General features: G+C 42.2%; 1 protein-coding gene across 1 annotated transcript; it reads left to right on the top strand.

Moving 5' to 3' along the window:
* mapk9 (mitogen-activated protein kinase 9) lies at positions 1 to 16,735 on the top strand. Its single transcript, XM_080035535.1, has 12 exons — positions 1 to 156; positions 6,784 to 6,930; positions 7,974 to 8,103; positions 9,163 to 9,221; positions 9,570 to 9,708; positions 10,211 to 10,376; positions 11,850 to 11,921; positions 12,933 to 13,115; positions 13,577 to 13,701; positions 13,794 to 13,857; positions 14,380 to 14,451; positions 14,573 to 16,735. Exons 2-12 carry the CDS (start codon positions 6,815 to 6,817, stop codon positions 14,707 to 14,709), a joined length of 1,263 nt encoding a protein of 420 aa, XP_079891661.1. The 5' UTR covers positions 1 to 156; positions 6,784 to 6,814; the 3' UTR covers positions 14,710 to 16,735.
* The last annotated feature ends 5,452 nt before the right edge of the window (positions 16,736 to 22,187 follow it).

Genomic DNA, 22,187 nt, shown 5'->3' with positions numbered 1-22,187 from the left:
ACTGCCGCTGGAGTTAGCGAGGAACTGAGAGAAAGGAGTCGTGACAGCCCGCTCTCCTAAACTTTTCCAAGCCCACGCTGTGCCTGGAAGACGGGGAGAGTGTCGTATCTGTGTTATCGATGCATGGGAGTGCCCTGGGAGCGACGAAGGGAGAAGGTAGGTCTTGCCGCCTCGCCTCCGCCGCCGCCTCCTCTGCTGTTGTCCGTTGGTCCGTCAGAGCTTCCAGTTCAGCCCCGGCCCGACTACCGCATTGCTGCCGACAGAAGTGAAAAACGGGGGGTGTAGGCCGACTCGGAGGTAACTTTGTAAGCTATCAAACGAGACGTTAATTTAACCGGTGTTTATGTCTGCGTGACTTGGACTGTGTGAACCGTTCATTTGGAAACGAGTGGCCAGGCAGCGGTCCTGCGGCCACGGTGTGTCATACACTAGTGGTGACTTCATACCTTTGTCTGCGCGTGCGTGCGCGCGTGCCTTTGTATGTATGTGTTCGTGTATTTTAAAGTCGGCACACTGCATGTGGAAATGATGACACATTCCCACTCTTAAACCTACGTCATACCACAGGGTTGTCAGTGAACATAGCTTACCTACATATAAACCTTTGCGGATGTAACTACATTGAGGAAAATGAATGACAGTTCCGTAGTCCAACACAACGGTTTCCACGAAAGGTGGTGATGGTGAAGATGTGATGAAAGCTAACGCTAATGCTGCCCTTCTTCACCTCTACATAGTTTATTGCCATGGCATGTCAGCAGCAAGTTTCAGCCTGTCAACAAACAGACGTCATGTGTAGGTCTACATGGGATTAGTCTGTCATGTCTGAAGTCTCAGGCATGACAAAGTATAACAGGTTGGCATGGGTTATTTCATCAGTACAGTGGGACACACGAATACAGAAACGTGACACAGTATGACACACATGAAAAGATACCACTCTTGGTAGCCTTTCATGAGTGTACTGTACTGTTTCATGTTTGCAGAAAGGTGTCAAGAGGAGCACATGTGTTAGGCTACTGGCATCTTTTTTTTCCATAAACATGTCTCTAGCAATCCATCATTCTTTTCAAGATTCTGAAGATAGCAGTCCTAGTGCAGAGGCAGCAGCAGCAGCAGCAGCAGCAGCAGCCGAGATGTAGTTTGAGCCGCCCCTGTGTGTTTTGTAGCTCTGCCACATCAGGATGAGATGCTGAATCTTCAGGCCATGCTAATGTGAAATCATAGCCAGCCCACTGACGCCCATCCAGCTGCCAACAGAGAGCCACAGCCACGTCACACTCCAAGGCTGGCCTGGACCTGACTGGACATTAGTCATGATGAGCTAGCTTGCTATGATGATTTTCAGAAAAAAAAAAAAAAATCATATATTTCAAATGTCAAGGATAGGAGAACATTGCACTTAAATGACATCTGTTCATTCATATTTTCTTTCTAAATAATAAGGGTGTGACAAATAGTCTCTTTACCGAACTTTATCAATACACTGGCAACAGAAAGCAATACATGTCCCTGGCTGCCATAATGTGATAAACTCTTGAATTATTCAAGTATGTGTCGGTTAGTTGAGCCTTGTGCCATGTCATCTTTTCGATATATGACGTAAGGTACATGCTGCATTGTGCTTAATACAACACTTGGCAGATTTTGGGTTGATTCTGTTCCATTTGTAATCTTGGTCGGATCAGACCTTAATTTTAGGCTTGGTGGTATGATTCCAGGTCCCCATTGTCCATGTGACTTCCTCAAAAATAATATATTTCCAGCAAAAATATAAATGAAACTTAATTAGTGGTGTTTCTGAAGAGAAAGCAACCAGCCAAATGATTCCAACATGTAAAACGCTCATCAGCAGGCTGTGTTTGCAGTGACTGTGCTCTTCCATGTAGCCTTAATGATGTTTGGAAAGCAGAGACTGTGTAATTACTGCACTTTCTGAAGGAACGTCTGCATGATCGGCCTGTTTGTACCCTAGCAACTGGCAGTACACTATGTAGTTTTGCTCCCATGTGGTTATGTGACTGATCAGATTTAATTCATTGCTGAGGTCAAAATGGTGATCGCCATTAAACGGTTAGCTGTCTGCCCTGTCATATGTGTCTTTTTAGCTGTGTCATGGTGCTGTCATTACTAAGGTCAAGTGATATGAATGTGCCGCTATTATACATGACATGATATATCAACAGCTGTGCTATATGTCTGGTGGAAGGTAGTTAAACTTGTTTATTCTTTCTTCAATAACCTATTAGTCTTCGATGTGTCTCACTCATAGCCTCCCTGCAACGGCCTAGATTTCCCTTGGGGACCTTCATGTACACTAATCGAATCCCCTTTGAATTTAAACTCATTCCTCGGTGCCTGCAGGTGTCTGTCTATAGCTTTCAGATCTTACATGCAATCATTTTTTACCTCACTTCAGTTGTTTCCTGTCAGTTTCCCACATACAGTCCCCTCCATAAGTATCGGAACGGTGAGGCCAATTCCTTCATTTTTGCTGTAGACTGGAAACATTTGGGTTTGACACCAAACGATGAATATGAGACAATAGCTCAACATTTCAGCTTTCATTTCCAGGTATTAACATCTGGATCCGATACACAACTTAGAAGATAGCATTTTTTGAAAAGGAACGCCAAATTTTTAGGCGAGCAGAAGTATTGGAACAGATTGACTTTAAATATATTAAAGTGACCCATTGACATCACCAAACTTTTGCATTCTTCTTTTTTGATGCTTTTCCAGGCTTTCACCGCAGCCTCATTCAGTTTGTTTTGGGGGGTTACTCCCTTCGGTCTCCTTTTTAGCAGGTAACATGCATGCTCTATAGGGTTTAAGTCTGGAGATTGACTTGGCCAGTCTAAAATCTTCCACTTATTGCCCCTGAAGAACTCCATTGTTGTTTTTGCAGTTGTTTTGGGTCATTACCTTGCTGCATGATGAAGGATCTTCCTATCAGTTTGGTTACATCTTTCTTTAAATTGGCAGACAAAATGTTCCTGTAGACTTCTGAGTTCATTTTGCTGTTGCCATCATGTGTTACTGTGTTGTTGTCAAGATGCGCCTTTACCAAAGTGATGGAAAGGCTAAAGTTTAGAGAAAGAAAGAATCTGCTCATGATCCCAAACATACAAGCTCATCTGTGAAACACGGTGGAGGCAATGTCATGGCTTGGGCTTACATGGCTTCTTCTGGGACGGGCTCATTAATCTTCATTGATGATGTAACACATGATGGCAACAGCAAAATGAACTCTAAGTCTACAGAAACATTTTGTCTGCTAATTTAAGGAAAGATGCAACCAAACTGATCGGAAGATCCTCCATCATGCAGCAAGATAATGACCCAAAACACAACAAAGGAGTTAATCAGGGGCAAGAAGTGGGAAGTTATAGACTGGCCAAGTCAATCTCCAGACTTAAACCCTATAGAGCATGCATTTTACCTGCTAAAGAGGAGACTTAAGAGAGTAACCCCCTAACACAAACAGCAACTGAATGAGGCTGCGTTGAAAGCCTGGAAAAGCATCACAAAAGAAGAATGCAAAAGTTTGGTGATGTCAATGGGTCACAGGCTTGATGCGGTTATTGCAAGCAAAGGATTTGCGACAAAATATTAAGTTTTATTCACTTTAATTTATTTAAAGTATATCTGTTCCAATACTTCTGCTCGCCTAAAAATGTGGTGTTCCTTTTCAAAAAATGCTATCTTCTAAGTTGTGTATCAGATCCAGATGTTAATTCCTGGAAATGAAAGCTGAAATGATGATCTATTGTCTCATATTCATCTTTTGGTGTCAAACCCAAATGTTTCCAGTCTACAGCGAAAATAAAGGAATTGGCCTCACCGTTCCAATACTATTGGAGGGGACTGTATGTGGGAGTCAAGTGTACATTTAGTCTATAGAAGCAAGTGAAAGAATGTACATATGCTGCTGCAGCTGAAATGGCCCCTTTGGTTATGATTAATTACTCCTTCATAGTGTTCTTGAGCTTGACGTGCATGTTGTGAATCAGTGCACAGTGCACCAAACGTTGAGGTAAAAAGAGACCGGTGAAAAAAAGCAAAGTGCCACTGTTAAACGGATTCAGCTTTCAAGCTAAAATAGCAGAGCCTGTATTTCCCTGTAGGGAAAAGTCATATTTTGTGCACAATTATTGTCCATGCTCTGTGTTGAGTCTGTGGCCTAGAAATCCATGCTGCCTGCACGTCAAGGGTATATTTAATTTTATTCCAACTAAGCACAGCCAAGGCCATTGAGTGTTGGTTTTGCTGCACTTGCAATTCAAGCAAGCATTTTATCAAGTGGTAAAAGCTCTGCTTTCATGTGATTCTCCAAATATTCATCAATAATGTATGTGTCAGTACCTTTCAGTCCCCCAGTGCTGGGGATGTCTTTGATGTGACCGAAGGGAAGATGGAGGAAAAGCAGCAAAGGGCAGAGCAGGAGTGAGGGAATGTCAGGAGAATAACATATCCACAAAGGAAGACAAAACCAGGGGAAATGGAAAGAGTGAGACGAACTGAAAAGGAGGTAAAGGTGTCTGCAGCTCGCCCCCTTGGGTGTAGTGAGAGAGCCAGCTGGACACACATGTGAGAAGGAGGAGAACAAGCTGGGGAGGCAGGAGAAGAGAGTAGAGATCTTTATATACAGTCCATGGTAGAGAGGAGAGAGATTCAGCAGCCATTTGTACAATAACAGACTCACATGTAGTTCATCTACTGGCATGTATTTGTCAGTGTTTGTACATTATAAAAAGTAATTAGGAAAAGAGAAAAGAAGGCATGTTCCAGAGAGATTAAATAGCCGGCCTTATAAAAGAAGAAAACAATTCAGCACAAACCCACATAGGGGGAAAATAAGATTCTAAGCAGCACATTAAGCAGAGGCGCTGTGGGTTTAGATAACACACTCAATTTAAGACATAAACCCAGTGGGAAATACCTCAATGAGATTATAAAATAACAAGGGAATTCATCACTAATGAAAATGAACTGAACGAGGAGTTATAGGAAGTCTATAGGGTTTGTTTGTGTTAGTATATGCGTATGTGTGTGTGTGTTGGAAGGGGAAAGATATGTGTAGAGTACAGGGGAAAAAATGAAAGGTCACAGTTTTAATGTACATGTGAATTAGAACAATGTTAAAATGATTGAGGCCAATTATGATAGTGTGTCATGATTAACTTAAACTATTATTTTAAATATGTTGAACATTTCCTTTTTATATTGCGTTTCAAACATCCATTCATTATAACATTTTTGCAGTATACGTATGTTTTTTTTTTGTTTTGTTTCTGAAATCAAATGAATATAAAATCCCTAGACATCGAAGGCTCATTTTACCATCAATTATTCAGAGTTTTTTTGTTAGTAGTTTTGTATTGCCTGAGAGTCTTTTACCAACAGTAATAAAAATATATTAAAAAAAAATAAAAAATCATTCAGTTTAAAAATTAGTTTCATTTAATCGCCTATCAAAATTAGTATATATTATAATTTGAGCAGCTTAAATTGTTTTCTGTCTCTTTTCGATCATATAACCAGTATTTCTTATAGCACTTTCCCTCTGTCTCTCTGACCGTGGAGAAACCAGCCAGTGTCCTTGTTGCCTGTCAAACAGAATAGACTGTGATATGGTTGTATTTAACCTGTGGCTGTTTTCTGAAGGAATGACAAATAGCTTGGAATGACTGCTGGCTGTTGCATAGCTACGTAATTGTGTGTCCTCGCCTACACACGCACAAACACACACACACACACACACACACAGAAACGCTGGCCAAGAATAATACTCCTCCTCCTCCACTTCCTGCCTGATAAATCAATGCTCACACTGTCATATTTCTTATCAACACATATGCTCATCCCAAGCTGATGGCTTTGCATGTGCTTGTTGATATGGACTTAGATGAAACTATAACCACCATGCTTAAGCTGAATGGTGTGTGTGTGTGTGTGTGTGTGTATTTTACCCACGTGTTCACTGAGCATGAGTGTGTGTCAGCCCGAGTTTAGAGATGAGGGCGAGCGAGAGCCTCAGGAACTCCAAGCTGTCAGCTGCTGCCTCTGTTCTCCACTACACACGCACGCACACCAAAACATTTACAGCCCCGACTTCAGCTTCCAACCCACTGTTACCTTCATCAGAGGAGCAAACTGGGCACAGAGTAGTGCTGATAGATAGATGGCTTGGCCGTTTAGACTGGGCTGAAAACAAAAGGGAGGCAATGCCAGGGACTGACAGATGGAACCATATGAGGCCCTGCCACTCACTGTGGATCATTTGACTGATGCAGTGGACTGGAATAAAAGTTTCAAGTTTCTTTTTAAAGGTGGAGTCAGCAATTTTTTAGAAGGCTTGGTGTCAAAATCAGTAAACTAAAGCAGCCCCACCGTAACTAGTAACATGCCGGTTTACAGAGCCTAGGCTGTATATTAACACTTTTTTTTTCAGCGTGCACAAACAGCACAGACAGGTAGCGGAGGATCATGAGGAAATATTTACTGATTTTGACTTAAAGTGATTTTGACAACAAGCGATCTCCAGGATCACTGACTCCACCTTTAAAACATGTAATAACCTGTCCACACCGAAATTGAATTTACAAGTTGAACCATTGTACACGGCCATTTGGAGAAAGGACATTCTGTGAAATGAAATGACCTACATGAAATCGGTCGTGCTGTTGGAATCTTAATCTATTGTATCTCTGTGTGTGTGTGTGTGTGTGTGTGTGTGTGTGTGTGTGTGTGTGTGTGTGTGCTCTGTTTCCCCCTGTGCAGACTGTGCTGGTGGTCCTGACTGTTCAGCAGGATGAGTGAGGCAGAGAGCCAGTTCTACAGCACTCAGGTGGGAGACTCCACCTTCACCGTACTCAAGCGCTACGAACAGCTCCGCGCCATCGGCTCTGGGGCCCAGGGTATTGTCTGGTGAGAGCCACTCTACCTTTTTTATTAGCACTGTTGTGACTGTGGCTAACGAGATAAACATGACATGTAAACTAGTGCTGCACAATATCAGAAAAACATGCGATATGCGATGACATTGTTGAATATTGCGATGACGATATCACTTGCGATAATGAAACAAATACTTAAATATACAATGTTAATGTCTTTCTGTTTTGGATTCACTGCTATAGACACCAGACAGTAAGTAGCTTATGCATATTAGTACACATAGGCGTAATAAAGCAGAACACTTTAGTCTGACCCAGTTGTGGAGTCTGGTGGCCTTTAAGACGTTGGCATCAATGCTTGTGGTGATACACACTTGCTGGTCTTCATGTAAATCCAAACTGGTTTACATTTAATCCAAGAGCTATATTTTCACATCCATGCACTTTACCACCTCTTTAGTATAAGAGTAGTATAGGGTTCTCTGACAAAAATACAGCGCATATGTAATGGTCCATGGAATAGACTATCATTTATTGCAGTTCAAGCAGCCTTTGGGATGGGTATACGCAGCGTAATCAACATTCACCATAATGATACTTTTTCGATGATGATAATGAGACATTTTCGATATATTATGCTGGCAACCTAAACAGTTCTTTGTTTGCTTTCTTTAGCTCTTTGATTGAACTACAGGTTGTTAACAATGAGATGAATGCTCACATCTAAAGCGCACTTGTTGCTGCATCATTGCATTGAATTGAAATATAATATGATGTGTACAGAATGTTTCACATTTTCGCTTAACACATTTGGTATCTTTGGAAACTTTGGGATGTCCACTACAATATGAAATATTTTTGTTATGCTTTGTGCAACATATTTTAAATGTTTAACGTGAAGAGAGAAAACCCCATGTGCTCCATCATTGCCTGTTTAAAAAAGTGAGATGACAAATGAAGGTTGATGGTAAGTCAGGTAAGCCCTTTGCTGTGCACTATGCAGGATTCACTCATTCCCTTCCTTGATAACTTTCTTTGTCTGTCTGTTCCCTCCTCCACACACTGTGTGTCCAGCTCTGCTCTAGATACAGTCCTCAGCATACCGGTGGCAGTGAAGAAGCTGTGTCGGCCCTTCCAGAACCAGACCCATGCTAAGCGCGCCTACAGGGAGCTGGTGCTGCTAAAATGTGTCAACCACAAAAATGTAAGATGTGGACTTAATGGAAAGGTTAAAAAATGTTTAATTTAATCAAAAAACAATAGTCAGTTGCCCAAATGTGCATATTAGGTGTGTGGAATTTAACTTTTAATTGAATGCAATGTGTGCTGCAATGTGTGCTGTTTATTGTATATTTATAAATTATTTTTTCTTTTTTATAGTTTTCTAAACTGCATTCATTAGCCAGATGCAATGTTATTTCACTCCGGTGTGCATTTGTCCTGCCTGAATGACAATTAAGTTAGACAAATCAATTGTGAATCACCCAAAAGTAACAATGTTTTCAGTTCATACTTCCTTATTTGTGTTAACCCGGGCAGTGTTTCTGTATTGAGATATTATACAAAGGGGGGGAGTTTGTACTAAAAAGACTATTAGAAAGCATGAAAATACCCCACTTGATTTGATGAAGTCAGGCTGCTGCTGAAGCCTCGTTCTAACCTCAGCTAAGTGTTGTAATGCTGGGAAGACTGTGGATTGTTTGCCCCATCACTTAAAGCCTCTGAAGCGCAACAATGGTCTCCTAATGACAAGCGCGGGGAGAACTATTACAGCAAGCATGAACTGTTTTAATGTTCATGTGAGCACCTGCCAAGTGGTTTAAGTCTTAAAAACTAGCCATTAACGTCAGCTCCTTTTCTTACGCTCTGAAATATGTTCTATATACAGATATGTAAAGTAGCCTTTTATAATAAAGCAGTTAAAATACATATTTATTTTTTTATTGATTATGCAATCTGGACAAATTAAGATGTAGTGTCCTCCCATCTTCACATTTATTAGACTTTTCATAATCATAAGACTGCCAGCCAAAGCACAAAAATATACATTTTATGTTGAGATAAAAATAAATATTGAAACAACTTTGGGAAAGGGTCAAAGTGAAGGTGATTTCAGAATGTCAGCGAGTCTCTATAGTGAGAGAATCCAGACAAACCTCACTTAAAGGCCTTGCCCTCAGATGGCCAGCTCTCTCTAACACTGAAGTGGCCGTAGATGAGAGAGTAACAGAGTGGACTAAATGGCCTGTCTCTCTACTTGCAGATCATCCGCCTGATCAATGTGTTCACGCCTCAGAAGTCCCTGGAGGAATTCCAGGACCTGTGAGTGCCTGAAAAATGTTTTTCTGGCTCAAACTCTTTTTACTCTTTTCTCTGCTTTCTGTTGTATTCAGAGATTTTGAACTCAAGCTTTTTTCTTTCTCTGATTTTTCTTCCATTCCTTTTCTACCTGTCAACCTCTTCTATTGGACTGTGTTGCTTTCATATGCTCTCGCTCTGCTTTTAATTGCTCTTTTGTTTTCGTCACCGTTGCTTCACAAACTCTTTCACCACCTTTTCTGCCTTTTCTTTGTGACTGTTCCTCTCATAATAATATATCTTGTCTATTGTCTACCCTCTTGACATGTTTTTAAACCTGCTCATTGTTGGATTGCGTCCTGGTCTTGTTAGGTATCTGGTGATGGAGTTGATGGATGCCAGCCTGTGTCAGGTGATTCACATGGACCTGGACCATGAGAGGATGTCCTATCTGCTCTATCAGATCCTCTGTGGCATCTGGCACCTGCACTCCGCTGGCATCATACATAGGGTAACAGGGCATGGGGTGATTGGGATGTGGCATCAAGGAGTTCATAATGATAATGCCTCTAGTCTACACACTGCAGACATAAGTTCAGTAATATGTTATATCAGGTTGAAGAGCAGGGTTTTACTGCATTCTAATTGAATTTTTTTTTACTATGTGTAAAAAAAGTGACGTTTGAAAAATGTGTATTTGTAATACGTATAGGGCCGGTTTCACAAACATGGATTAAGCCTAGTCTTGGACTAAATGGAATTTTGAATGGAGATTGTCCATTGAAAGTACAATTTAGTCCAGAACTAGGCTTAATCCATGTCTGTGAAACCGGCCCATAGTATTTCAGAAACAAAAGTACATTTTATTTCTAAAAATTGCATTGTTAACTTTGGACCAATGTGGTAGTATCCATTCTCACCTTAGTACATCTGTATAGAAATAAATACCCTTTAAGATGCCTTATTTTGCGTGTGTATGTTTCTATAGCTTAATAGATTTCCTCTGCCCTCAGGACCTAAAGCCCAGTAACATTGTGGTGAAGTCAGATTGCACTCTAAAGATCTTGGATTTTGGCCTGGCCAGGACGGCCTGCACTAACTTTATGATGACCCCCTACGTGGTGACCAGATACTACCGCGCCCCAGAGGTCATTCTGGGCATGAAGTATAAGGAGAATGGTAAGGAGAATTTATTTGGGGGGAATTATTGTTATTTTTATCATTCACTGCCTGCCCTACAGCAGCCAAACTGGGCAGGCAGGTTCAAAAGCACACCCGTCTCTCAGGCAACACACTCTCATGTGCTTTAAAATCTGTTTAATGCATTTATGGCGCTTGTAGCTATATTTAATTTGGTTTATTTGTTATTGAGAATGACAAAGATTTTCTCTACAATACTTCTATGCGGCAGTGGACCTGTTTCCTCAGCGCAGTTTCCTTCCTGTTTTTAATGAATTTCTTATTTTGGGGTATGGATGGGTGGGAGGGGGGATTGTTTTTGCATGTATGCATATCTCTGGGTGGGGGTTGGGGGAGGGGGGGGGGTTGTATTAAGCACTTTGTGTTACATTTGATTGTATGAAAAGTGCATATAAGTGTATATAAATAAAGATTGATTGATTGATTGATTGTGGTTTCATAAAGGCTGAAATGATCTTTTTGTGGAGTGTGGAGACAGGAAACCCTGAGGACACATATGTTGTTGTTTTTTCAATTCAGGAATAGTTTAAAGTAGAGTTTGATCAATATGTGGCTGAAAGCATACGCTACAGTGACACAATACATTATATGCAGCTATTGAATAAGATAGATAGCTAGATAAAGATTTTTGCTACATATTAGCACATTTTGACATATAATTTTTTGTCTATAAAACAGTACAAGTTCCTACTATCTTTTTTAAAGTAGATTTACTTCAAGGTTATGCATGACACATCACAGTCAAAAGACTCAATGGCCTAGCCTAACATGAACTTTTTGCCCTTATAACCACACTCTGAGAGCAGTCACAATAATCAGTGTAACCTGTTCACAGTTAAAATATTTGATTCATGCATTGTGTCTGAGGACTTGACCTGAAGTGGTCCTGTAATGAGGAGACATTAGCAGAACACAGAGACCGTTTCCAGCTTTAGTGAAAGTTAAACAGTGTGAAGAGAAAGAGTAAATAGCTGTTGGCCACATGTCCACGCTCTACACACACTGATAGAGAGGAATTACATCATACTATGCAAAGCTCCCACTCAGTGAGCGTGACTGAGGGAGCAACAGCTGTGTAAACTGATAAGCAGAGCTGCGGAGGCGAGGAGAAAAGGCCTTGAAAGCTGCGTCTGGTTCCCAAGCCAGAGAGAGAGGAAAGCAAGGCAGCCTGAGGATGATTAGGATGAAAGCATCAGGCCACACTGTGTTGCATTTAAATATTCGTTGGTCAAATTTAAAACCATGGAGCATGTTTAAGCACGGAGGACATACGCAGCCTCCGGATTTAAACTTACCATATATTTAGTGTGAGTTATACAGTAAGTAGCCTGGCGAGACAAGACTGATCTTGCTCAAGCTTAACATCATGTGATCATTATTTCATATTTATTATATATATATTATTTTATCTGTGTATGTTTATCTGTGTTTACTTGTCTTTTCTGTTCACAGTGGACATTTGGTCCGTGGGCTGTATCATGGGAGAGATGGTAAAGGGCAGCGTCATCTTCCAGGGCACTGACCGTATCCTTTAGTGCTCTTATTGTCTCTGTGCCACTTCTACTGTTTTTCAGCCTCCCTCAAACCTCCATTTAGACACAGAGTATATCATTCATATTGATTATTTTCTTCTCTCATAACTCCCCCAGCAAGCTTTTCTGCTAAGTCATTTTTCTGTTGTGCCCCTTTAAACATGATTTGTTGAAGAGGACTGCTCCAGATTTACAGCACGCCCAAATTTAATCTCAGAGCTTCATGTGTTTCCTGCCCTCTTTAATGAATGTTAATGCGTGGGTTCTTTTTCAGATAAGTGGAAACGCCTTAATTGATAGAGGGAATCGAATTGAAACGATGCAATTGATTTGCATTTATATTGGCCGTTTCTCTGTGTCTAATGGCTTTGGTCACCTCTTCTTCACCCACCAGCTCCTTTCAATGGCACTGGCCATTTAGCCCTGAGTAGCTGAGAATAAATGCAAGGCACAGTGCGATTTCAGGATAGATTGCCCCTCATCTGAGGGAGTAATTGCCTTTTTGCTGCAATTGTAAAACAGCGAGCCAGCTGGATGTGCATATCTTTATTTTTAGCCATTTCAGTGATGTGGTTGGCAACATCGGTCTGTCTGAAATATCTCAGAAATGTCTTGCTGATTGCTGATCCTCTGACTTTTCCTCTAGTGCCACCATCTGCTTTTTCAGTTTATGATCAAATACCGGCAAATCTAATAATATTTGGTATCAGCTGTGGTTGCCAATTAGAAAATGTAATAATGCTAACATGCTACTCCAAGATGGTCGACATGTTAAATATTGTATCTGCTTGATATCAGGATGCTAGCTTTATTCTCGTGATGTATGTATATCTCATGATAAAAGTCAATGTAACGCGGTGTCTGAGTACAGACTAGTACAAGTGTAGACTCTTTGTCTTGTTTTGAGGAAAAATGGCATCGAAATCATGTGTTACTGACTGTTATTGACATATTGACATGCCCACAATGAAGCTTGGTTTTCTATAACAAGTGTTTTGTCCAGACATCGACCAGTGGAATAAGGTGATCGAGGTTCTGGGCACGCCCAGTCTGGAGTTTATGAACCGGCTGATGGAGACAGTGAGGAACTATGTCATGAACAAGCCGCAGTATCCTGGCGTCAGCTTCGCAGAGCTTTTCCCCGACTGGGCCTTTCCCTCTGACTCAGATAATGACAAACTGAAGAGTAAGAATGAAATACACTCTTTATACTCAAATCAAAATGCATGTGGTTACACTTTCATAGCATAGATACTTCAGAAGATTGCCAGATATTGTGGTTTTAAAATCTTTACCATGGACATTACCATAATGGATATAAGAAAAAAGACCTTTGTCTGCAGTATATATTTATGTAACCTAACATTTCCCAACAAAATAACAGGGACACATTAATAGAAAATTGGACCCATTACATAACTAGCTCATAGCATGACCATGCAGGTCAGATGTTATTCAGCCCTAATCAGTGGCATTTAGAGTTCCGTTCACATTACTGAAACCAGACAACAAATCTTGACATTCCCGGAAATGTTACCCAACACCGGTGCGAGGGAAAGGAATCAGTTCTTATGAAGGCCCGTAATTGAAATGACGTCATTGGCCTTTCTCCATAGTAACACTGCCCTTCCTCTGTTGCCATAACAGCGTCTCAAGCACGGGACCTGCTCTCCAAAATGCTGGTCATCGATCCTGAAAGCCGCATATCTGTAGAAGAAGCCCTCAATCACCCGTACATTCACGTGTGGTACGACCCTTCAGAGGCAGACGCGGTGAGCACAACAGTTCCAGTAGTGGTACACTGTATCAATGCAGCAGCTGTTTGTGACCAGGCTGAACAATGTGTTTTCTCTTTGTTTCACAGCCTCCACCCCAGATTTCAGATAAGCAGCTGGAAGAGAGAGAGCACAGCATCGAGCAGTGGAAAGGTAGTGTGCACTGCCCTCTAGGGGCAGCAGTGCATCTTAACACCATTTACATCTGATTTTCAGTTCCAGGAAATAGTGTTTCTTTCCTTTTTATACGTCAGTATGGTGTACACTTTGTGTGCTGTAAAAGGAATCTGAAGTTAAGTATTCATATTTCAATAGGACCCCATTACAATAAAGCCTCTTTGTGTTGGTTGCTATGTCAATACATTAACATGGCAAATAGTATCAAGGTAACAAAGGAATCCCAACATAGTTGTGAATATGTACATCCATTGCTTATAAGAGTGTCTTTCAACATCTCTCTGTGTACAAAACTCAAATAGTTTTTAAACTTGTTGTCAAAACTTTACGTCAGGCAATTTGACAACATTTCATAGAGCTGTTGGTAGTACCACTTATAATTAGCACATATTTCTGATTCTGATTCTGATAATGAACTACAAAGAAATTCACCATTTTGGCTTTTCTGAAACTTTTTAAGGCTAATGAGGACACCTGACACTTTATGTTTTTCGACAGAACTCATTTATGACGAGTTGATTGACTGGGAAGAGAGGAACAAGAATGGACTATTGAAAGAAGATTGCTCAGGTATACTCTTACACTATCTTCATTCTTTATCTGCGCCATACTGCTGGTGGCGGAGATTTACAAGCTTGAGTTCATGACTGGTTTCCCTGTTTACTAAAACATATTATTCTTATTTGTACAGATGCGGTGTCAGGTTCAGCCTCCCAGTCCTCATCGGCCAACGACATCTCCTCCATGTCCACAGAGCAGACCTTGGCCTCGGACACAGAGAGCAGCAGCATTGACACACTGACGGGACCGCTGGACGAAAGTCAGTGAGCGCGGTCCATCACCACGTGTGTGTGTGTGTGTCTGCCTGTCTTCCTGTCTCAGTTTGCCCCTGCCATTTAAAATATCCACGTAACAAAACAACAATCACCTTTCTTTTACCTCACTACTTCCCCTTCGCCCACATTTTCAGATTTTTTTTATGTCCCTCTCTTTCCTCTTTAACGTCAATGCATAGGTCTATTTTTTTTCTATTTCCTTTTTGCGTGTGATGTCGAGGATGTCATCTATGATCCTCTTGAACTTCACTTTATTTTGGACTGTCTGCCGCCTAGAGGTCAAATCTATCTATTCTGTCTGTTGGGGCAAAGGTTGATCTTTCTCTGTCTAGTGGATATTGTTTACCTTGATCAAGTATATATGTTGTATATGCACCCACCCATATTGGTTTTTCAGGTTACAAGGAGAAGGTGGGGCATTGTTTTTTTTTTTTTTTTCGTATGCCTGTATTTTAATAGTTTTATTTTTTTAGCAAAATATTTTGTCGAGACCACAGGTCATTGTCATCAAATTAGAGCAGACACGCACTGAATAACATAGACCACAGCTCCCAGTTAGCTGTCATGCATGTTACGCCGATAAGAACAATAGCTTACCTATCGCAGCAACCGACTGATGTCTCTCTGATAATCAAACGCTCATCTAAAGTTTGATCTATCCTTCACAGTGATGCTTTCTGCACAGTATTTTTTTGTTAATGAATTGGCTTTGAGTGAAGTGTATTTCAGCGTTTTCTCTGTCGTTGCAGTGTTACAGTTTTTTTTGCCTGATATAATGTACTGTATGTTAAGATGTGGCTGTAGACTCTTTCACTACTAATAGATGAGGTTTGCTTGTTTTGTTATGAAACCCAACATATCTCTAGAACCATACAGTGCAATCGCCCCCCATCCGCTACAAGGTACTGACTTACAAATGTGTATATATAAAAAAAAACACACATCATGATCCTGTAAATTCGGGAGAGGCAAAAACATTCATATAGTATTTATTTTTGTGTTCTTGCCAAATGATGCACACAATCACGTGGAGGTCTGAGTAGATTAAGCCTCCTGTCAAATCAAAGCATTTCATCAATAAATCATTGCATTGGCTGCTCCTTTTGTAAACCATTCCATTAGCACCGGAACAGTGACACATTGAATCATGAATCAGATGTCATGTAGAACCGTAGTGTAGAACACATGTAAATGCAGTAAAACACCAAATAATGCGGTTAAACTTGCATGAAGGCATTAAAGATGCCAGTAAGATACTGTAGTTCTTTCACTTTACAGTACCTTGATGTTCTTGGTTCTGAAAGCCTGTTTGATGCTGATGTTGTATTTGTTTTGCCTTGTAAGCCTATTTGTGTGTGCGTTTGTGTGTGTGTGTGTGTTATCAAAATGTACTGTGCAGCTCTGGCCTTCATTATCTCCTTTGAATCATCCTTAAAGACAGTGATTGCAGGGTTACAAAATGCAACCTCTACGGAAGAAGTTGGCCCCTAAAAAAAAACAAGCAGATCTGTTGTGGTTTCAAATGAGGATATGACTTTGGAGACCTGAATGGAAATCTGGACCCTGGAACTAAAGATGGAAACTTTTTGAACCTCGGAAATGGACTGTGGAGCTGCTTTTGGCAGAACTGATTGTACTGTGTGATGGACATGAACAAAAAAAAATGACACTAGTATGGAGTCACTGAGGACTTGAAGCACCATGTTGTACACTATATTTTTTCCTTTTATAATTCATGACCTTTTTCTGTTCAGACATGCCTTAAAATGACCAGAGGAGTGGCCAATTCACTCCCACTAATCTTATCAGAAAAGGGACTGAGCAACGCAGCGCTCAGAACATCTTATGTTTACCACGTTTTAAAAAAAAACATTATAATAATCTCCATTGTTAACACTGTACATCTCGCAGTTTGTTTCTCCCTTTACTTTCAGAGGTGTCCTGTGTGATTGCAATGAGCACGATATCATCACTTGGCCAACATCTTTCGCTCTTACGTAACTAATAAAGTGGACATCAGTGATTCATTTTTTTTTTCCTTTCAGTGATGCTTTGTATTTCTCTGATTCTAAATGAAAGAAGTATCCGTAACAATAAGACCTTTCTAAATTAGAGAAGGGAATATTTCTGCATAGCTGGTGACAAACTAAACTACTATACTAAATCCTACCTAGGGTTAACAGACTAGCCATTATTGTCCCTCTTTGTCCTTCACTTTCACATCATGGCACTCAAATTCGCATATATATATATATATCTCCTCTCAAAAGCTCTTGACGATACACTCCGTCTTCTTGGCCTCGTTGTTGAGTTCTCCGAAGGTGTCAAAGAACTGCTCCATCTCCCTCTGCAGAGTAGCATTGTGTACTTCAGCATCCGACCGGGCCCTTTCAGACTCTGTGATCTTGGCCTGGACCACCTGGTACCAGTGTCGCTGCTGTGCCAGGTTTGTTTTCAACCGGACCACCTCTACCTGCAACTCTTCATTTCTCTGCTCCAGGCTGATGGGCAAAGAAGAGAATGACAGAATGAATGGGTGAGTACAAAAGGCTGGAGGAATGGGTTAGGATCTTTCTAGGGGTGAGAGCGGAGATTAGTCAGTGTGTTTTGTTTGTCTATCTGTTACACGAATGTTGATATTTGACTTAAGCCAATGTGTGATTCTTGCTGACAGACATAGCTGGTGATGGCAGAAATGTGTGGCTTAGGTTGAGTTAAAGTTAATCCATCTCCTTCCTATACTCTATATCAAGCTAATCTAATTTTCTTCTTTGCCCCTCTGTCCTTAACCAACCAGTCAAACGGCCTTACACTGAGACTTGCTCTATCTATATCGGTAATAAATGAGGTATGCGTTGTGTCTAGGTCAGCAAGCGTGGCCCCTTAAATTAGCTCTCTTTCCAGTGTCATGAGCTGTTTCTATAGGTCAACCTCACAGGCTGTGCTTTCTTTCTGTCGTAACCAAACGACTAATTACCAACAGGAAACGCTATCAATTTGCCTTTTTAGAGCAGTGGGAGAAATACTGTAAAATAAAATAGTTGACACAAAGTATGTTCAACAGTGCAATTTCACATTAGACCAACAATACTAAAACAAAGGGGGTTAAACAAAATGAAAAAAACATAGGACTTAATTAGTAATAATGGGAGTACAGTCAATTTTCAAACATAGTGCATCATGGGAGAAATTTGGAGAAACTTTAAAGGAATCTAATAACTAATTGAACTAAACAGGATATAGGGTGAAGCTTGGGGTCAGCTGAGTGGACACACACTCGTTCTGGGCCTGGGAACATTGGCTTTATACCAACGGAAATAATTATAATGCTGGTACAATCGTTGTTTGTTTGCACTGTATACTGTTTATTTCTCTTTTTTATACCATATGTAAACTTATAAATATTGGTTGTCTTTTGTTTCATATTTTCTATCCTAACTCATATTTTTAACCACTTAGGAGAAAGCCATATAATTGTATAATGACAATAATAAATAATATTTCCTTCGTTCATGGAAACTTGGAAAATTCTCATAGGCAAGTCAGTGAACTGAATGTTAATTGATCCTGAAGCCATGATCACAGTACATTCAATTCATAACATTTAATTCATCTTTAACATAGTGTGTCTCATCTCTTTGGCACTTTGTACATTTCTAATGGAAGTGCAAGACCAAACAAACTGAACCCTACCTGCTTATCCGTTCCTCGTACTCCTCCCTCTGTCTGGATATCTGCTGTTGGAGGCTGGTGAGGAGGCTGCGGAGGGCGCTGGCTGAGGGGTCTGCTAGAGGGACGGGAGGGGGAACCCGGGGAGACCAGGAGGAGGCCTGCTCTGGTTGCTGGGCTCCAGCCGGGGGCCACAGGGCCTGGCGCTCTGTTTGGGAGGGCTGAGGGGAACTGGCTGTGAGGCGCTGTCGAGGTGGTGACAACGGGAGCTGGACTTGCAGCATGGGCTCCCCCTGCTTCATAAATCCACAGGATCCTGAGTCCGGCTCTGGCTCCTGTGTGTGCGTTATCTCCTGGTCTGGATTCTGGTCCTGGTTACTGGAGCCACCTTCAGGGAGGATGATCTCGCAGGAGGACCAGGCGCTCTTGTCTTCATCATCCATCACTTCCTGGTTGTGCTCAGGGGCCCACGCTTGGTACATCTGCTCCTGGAAGCTTGTTTCCATATCAAAGACCTCCTGGAGGCTGTCTGGTGTGCTGGCCTCAGGGAGGTTATCATACAGCGAGAGAGCGCTCCTGTGCTCCTCGCTCTGTGATGGATTGGGGCTTTGGTTCACATGAGCTCTGTCCTCTATTCCCCAGATGCCTCCTCTCCAGCGGTCTCCTCCTCTCTCTCCTCCTTCTCCTCTGGCTCTGTTCATGCCTGGGTCCAGCTCTACTTCCCAGCCCGGTCTCCCCAGGCCTCCTCTCCAGCTGCTGTAGCTGTGATCTGGCCAGGAGCCAGTCCCTCTTCCCCCACCGAGCAGTGTGGGAACCTCATGAGCCTTCACAGCTGGGGCCGGGCCACGCATAGGGCTGCAGAGTGGACCCGGGGGTCTGGTTACAGCCGGACACACGACCCTACTCTCCATTTCCTTCACCCTGACCCTCCCTCGCTGTGCGAAAGGTGGACAGTTGTCGTACAGGGGGTCCGTGGAGCAGGAGCTGGCCGTGGTGGGGGTCTCAGTGGGAAGACAGTGCAGCTCCATGATCCAAGCAAAGTGCACAGGGTTTGCAGAGAGCCTTAGATAACCTGTCTGCTGCAACTTGGGGCTCAAGCTTTGGATGGTGGATTTAGAGTGAGTGTGCTGCAGGGAGAGAAAGGTGTAGGAGGCCTCCTCCCCTTTGGCTGGCTCTCTGCTCTGCCCTTGAAGCTGCTTTCTAACGGTAGACAGGTTGTAGTGTGTGTGTGTGTGTGTGTGTTTGTCTGTGCACGTGTGTGTCTGTGCGCGTGTGCATGTATCTGTCTGTCTGTCTGTGCGTGCGTGTGCCTTTCTGTGTGTGTGTGTGTGTGTGTGTGTGTGTGTGCGTGCGTGCGTGACTGTCTGTCTGTGTGTGTGTGTCTTTAAGTAGGACTGACATCAGCTGTTACTTTAGCACAGATTCTGAGGGAGGGACCAGGGTGTAATATAGTCTGGCTCATTCCTAAAGACAGACAGACATAGTTACAACCACAGAAATAGACAGTGGCCATTGGCACAAAGTGGCAAGCACACACAATGCATCCCATAATCTGTACACAAGATTTGTGCTGTGAAATTGGCCAAAAGCAAAAATCTAAACAAAACAAAAAGTCAAGATTTGATACAATGCAAGATTTCTTTTACGTTTCAAGAAATGCTCCGGTGCTTGTTATAGGATTACTCTGACTTTGGCTGGACTCTGTCACTCTGTTTTAACAGCCAAGTGCTCGTACTGTAGATAGACAGGGAATCTGCTGCAGTGCATTTATTGCATCTGTGAGAGCCGCTCAACAACAACCCCAATGGAAAGCTGTCATGAACAGGAGCCAGGCGACAAATCATAATATGTCACCTGGCACACTGAGAGGAAAAGTGTGCTTAATGTGTAAGTGCAGAGAGAGAGAGAGAGGGAGGCAGAAATGATATAACTGGCTACATGTCTGAAGACACACAAACCACCACTTGACTGTCATGGTCACTGTGTCTTCAAACCACAAGGTGGAGCTAATAGACAACACATTGAAAAAGCCTCTATTTTAAATGGGCTGTGTACCTTCAACTCATTCAAAGCATTTTATAGAAAAGGTCAAGGATGATGTTTCAGAGCCATACCGCTTTAATTTGATCGAACTTCCGTGGTCATTTGTGAGCTGAGGTTCCTCTTTGGTCCATGTTTGCGGTGCAGGCAGAGTTAACTAGTTGTAAAGACCAGATAAGGCCTATTGATCCACTGCTGATCCAACAGCTCAGTAAAGAACTGCCCTCGTCGATGTGTGTGAAGCATAGAGGAAGCACTTTCAAAGGCACTTCCTCGAGGAAGTCTTGTTCAGAGGAATCAATCCATTCAGGTACTTTTTTTTGTCCTTAAATCACCTACAGTGACAGTTGCACAAAAATCATTATATCACATTCATTCATTTTGGGATTACTGAGAACACGAGAGCCTTTGGGTGTCACATGGCTATGCTTCACAAATCAAGGGTGTGCTGAAAATGTCACTTCTGCACGGGCACATTAAGCAGTCTGTTGTCCGTCAACACTGATACAACTCCCCTTATCTGTCTTATCTGGCCTATGCAAATCACCCGGCGTCCTTCAAGGCTTCACAAGCAGAGGAGGAATCCCAAAGCTTTATCTGTTTGCAGAGGTATAGTGGTGCAGCGTGAGTTTTAAAATGTGGAAAGAGTTTGCTCCTTGTGCCATCCTTTTTAAAAGTGGAGTCAGCGATTCTGGAGAATGCTTGTTATCAAAATCAGTGAATATCTCCTCATGATCAACTACCTTTCCGTCTGGTATGCTGGCATTAATACACAGCCTATAGGCACTGTAAATTGGTATGTAAACAAAGAGTAGGCCCTATAACCAAGGGGCCCCTTAGTTAGCAACATACCCATTTGCAGAGCCAATAGGCTATTTATTGACACTGGATCTTATGTGTCCACCTTTTACACAGGAAGAATTTGAGAAAAGCGTTTGTCGTTGTGCTCAAGATGAGACTAGAAAAGTGCTCTCAAATGTCCAGCTGGTATACCAGACATGTGCTTTAATGCTGCTTGTATCCCTAGTGTGATGCTTTGCCCTGACCTTCAACCGTCATTTAACAAATGATGGAGGACCTGGCCGTCTTTACCCCCTGTCCCCCCCCCCCCCCCTGTCCCCTGGCCCTGGGCCTCATCCCAGCTGGATCACCACCAAGCAGAGGTTGAGCCTTATCCACCCCGGCTCTCCCCTTTCTCATTTCACCTTCTCCACTTTCCCAACATCTGCGTAGTTGTTTGTAGCCATGGCGACAGAATCCATGACAACGCAGATCCCCCCCCCCCATGTTGCTAAATAATAAAGGTGGATGGATGAAAGAGGAGGGGGCTCTGAGGATATCGTAGCAAGTGTCTCCATGAAGAGTAACCGAGGAGGGCCCTTGTTCACTAGAAACCGAGTTTGCTTAACGGGCCAATTTTCCTATGGCAACACGCATCTTCTTTCTTCTTCTTTGGACTACTTTAGTGGTTACATAGAGACATGAGGTGTGTGTATATTGGCTATATAGCAGTAGGATTCCGACCAACTAAGGATAGTGTGGCTGTGAATGTTGTGTGGACGAGTGACAAATAGTCGAGCAGATAGGAAGCAACTGGGACTGTCAAGGAGAGGGGAGTGATAAGAAAGTGAAAAAGCCGAAAGCGGTGTTTGCGGGGTAATGAGATGGTGTATTCCACCATGCAGGTGTGTTTCTGAGAGATTACAATCCCTGCCTCGCTCTCCTCCGATCCCCAACCTGTGTGTGTGTGTGTGTGTGTGT

The sequence above is a fragment of the Ammodytes marinus genome (genome assembly GCF_949987685.1).
Source record: "Ammodytes marinus genome assembly, chromosome: 10".
Taxonomy (NCBI): domain Eukaryota; kingdom Metazoa; phylum Chordata; class Actinopteri; order Uranoscopiformes; family Ammodytidae; genus Ammodytes; species Ammodytes marinus.
The sequence above is the reverse complement of the archived record's forward strand: the minus strand, read 5'-3'. Positions and strand labels throughout refer to the sequence as shown.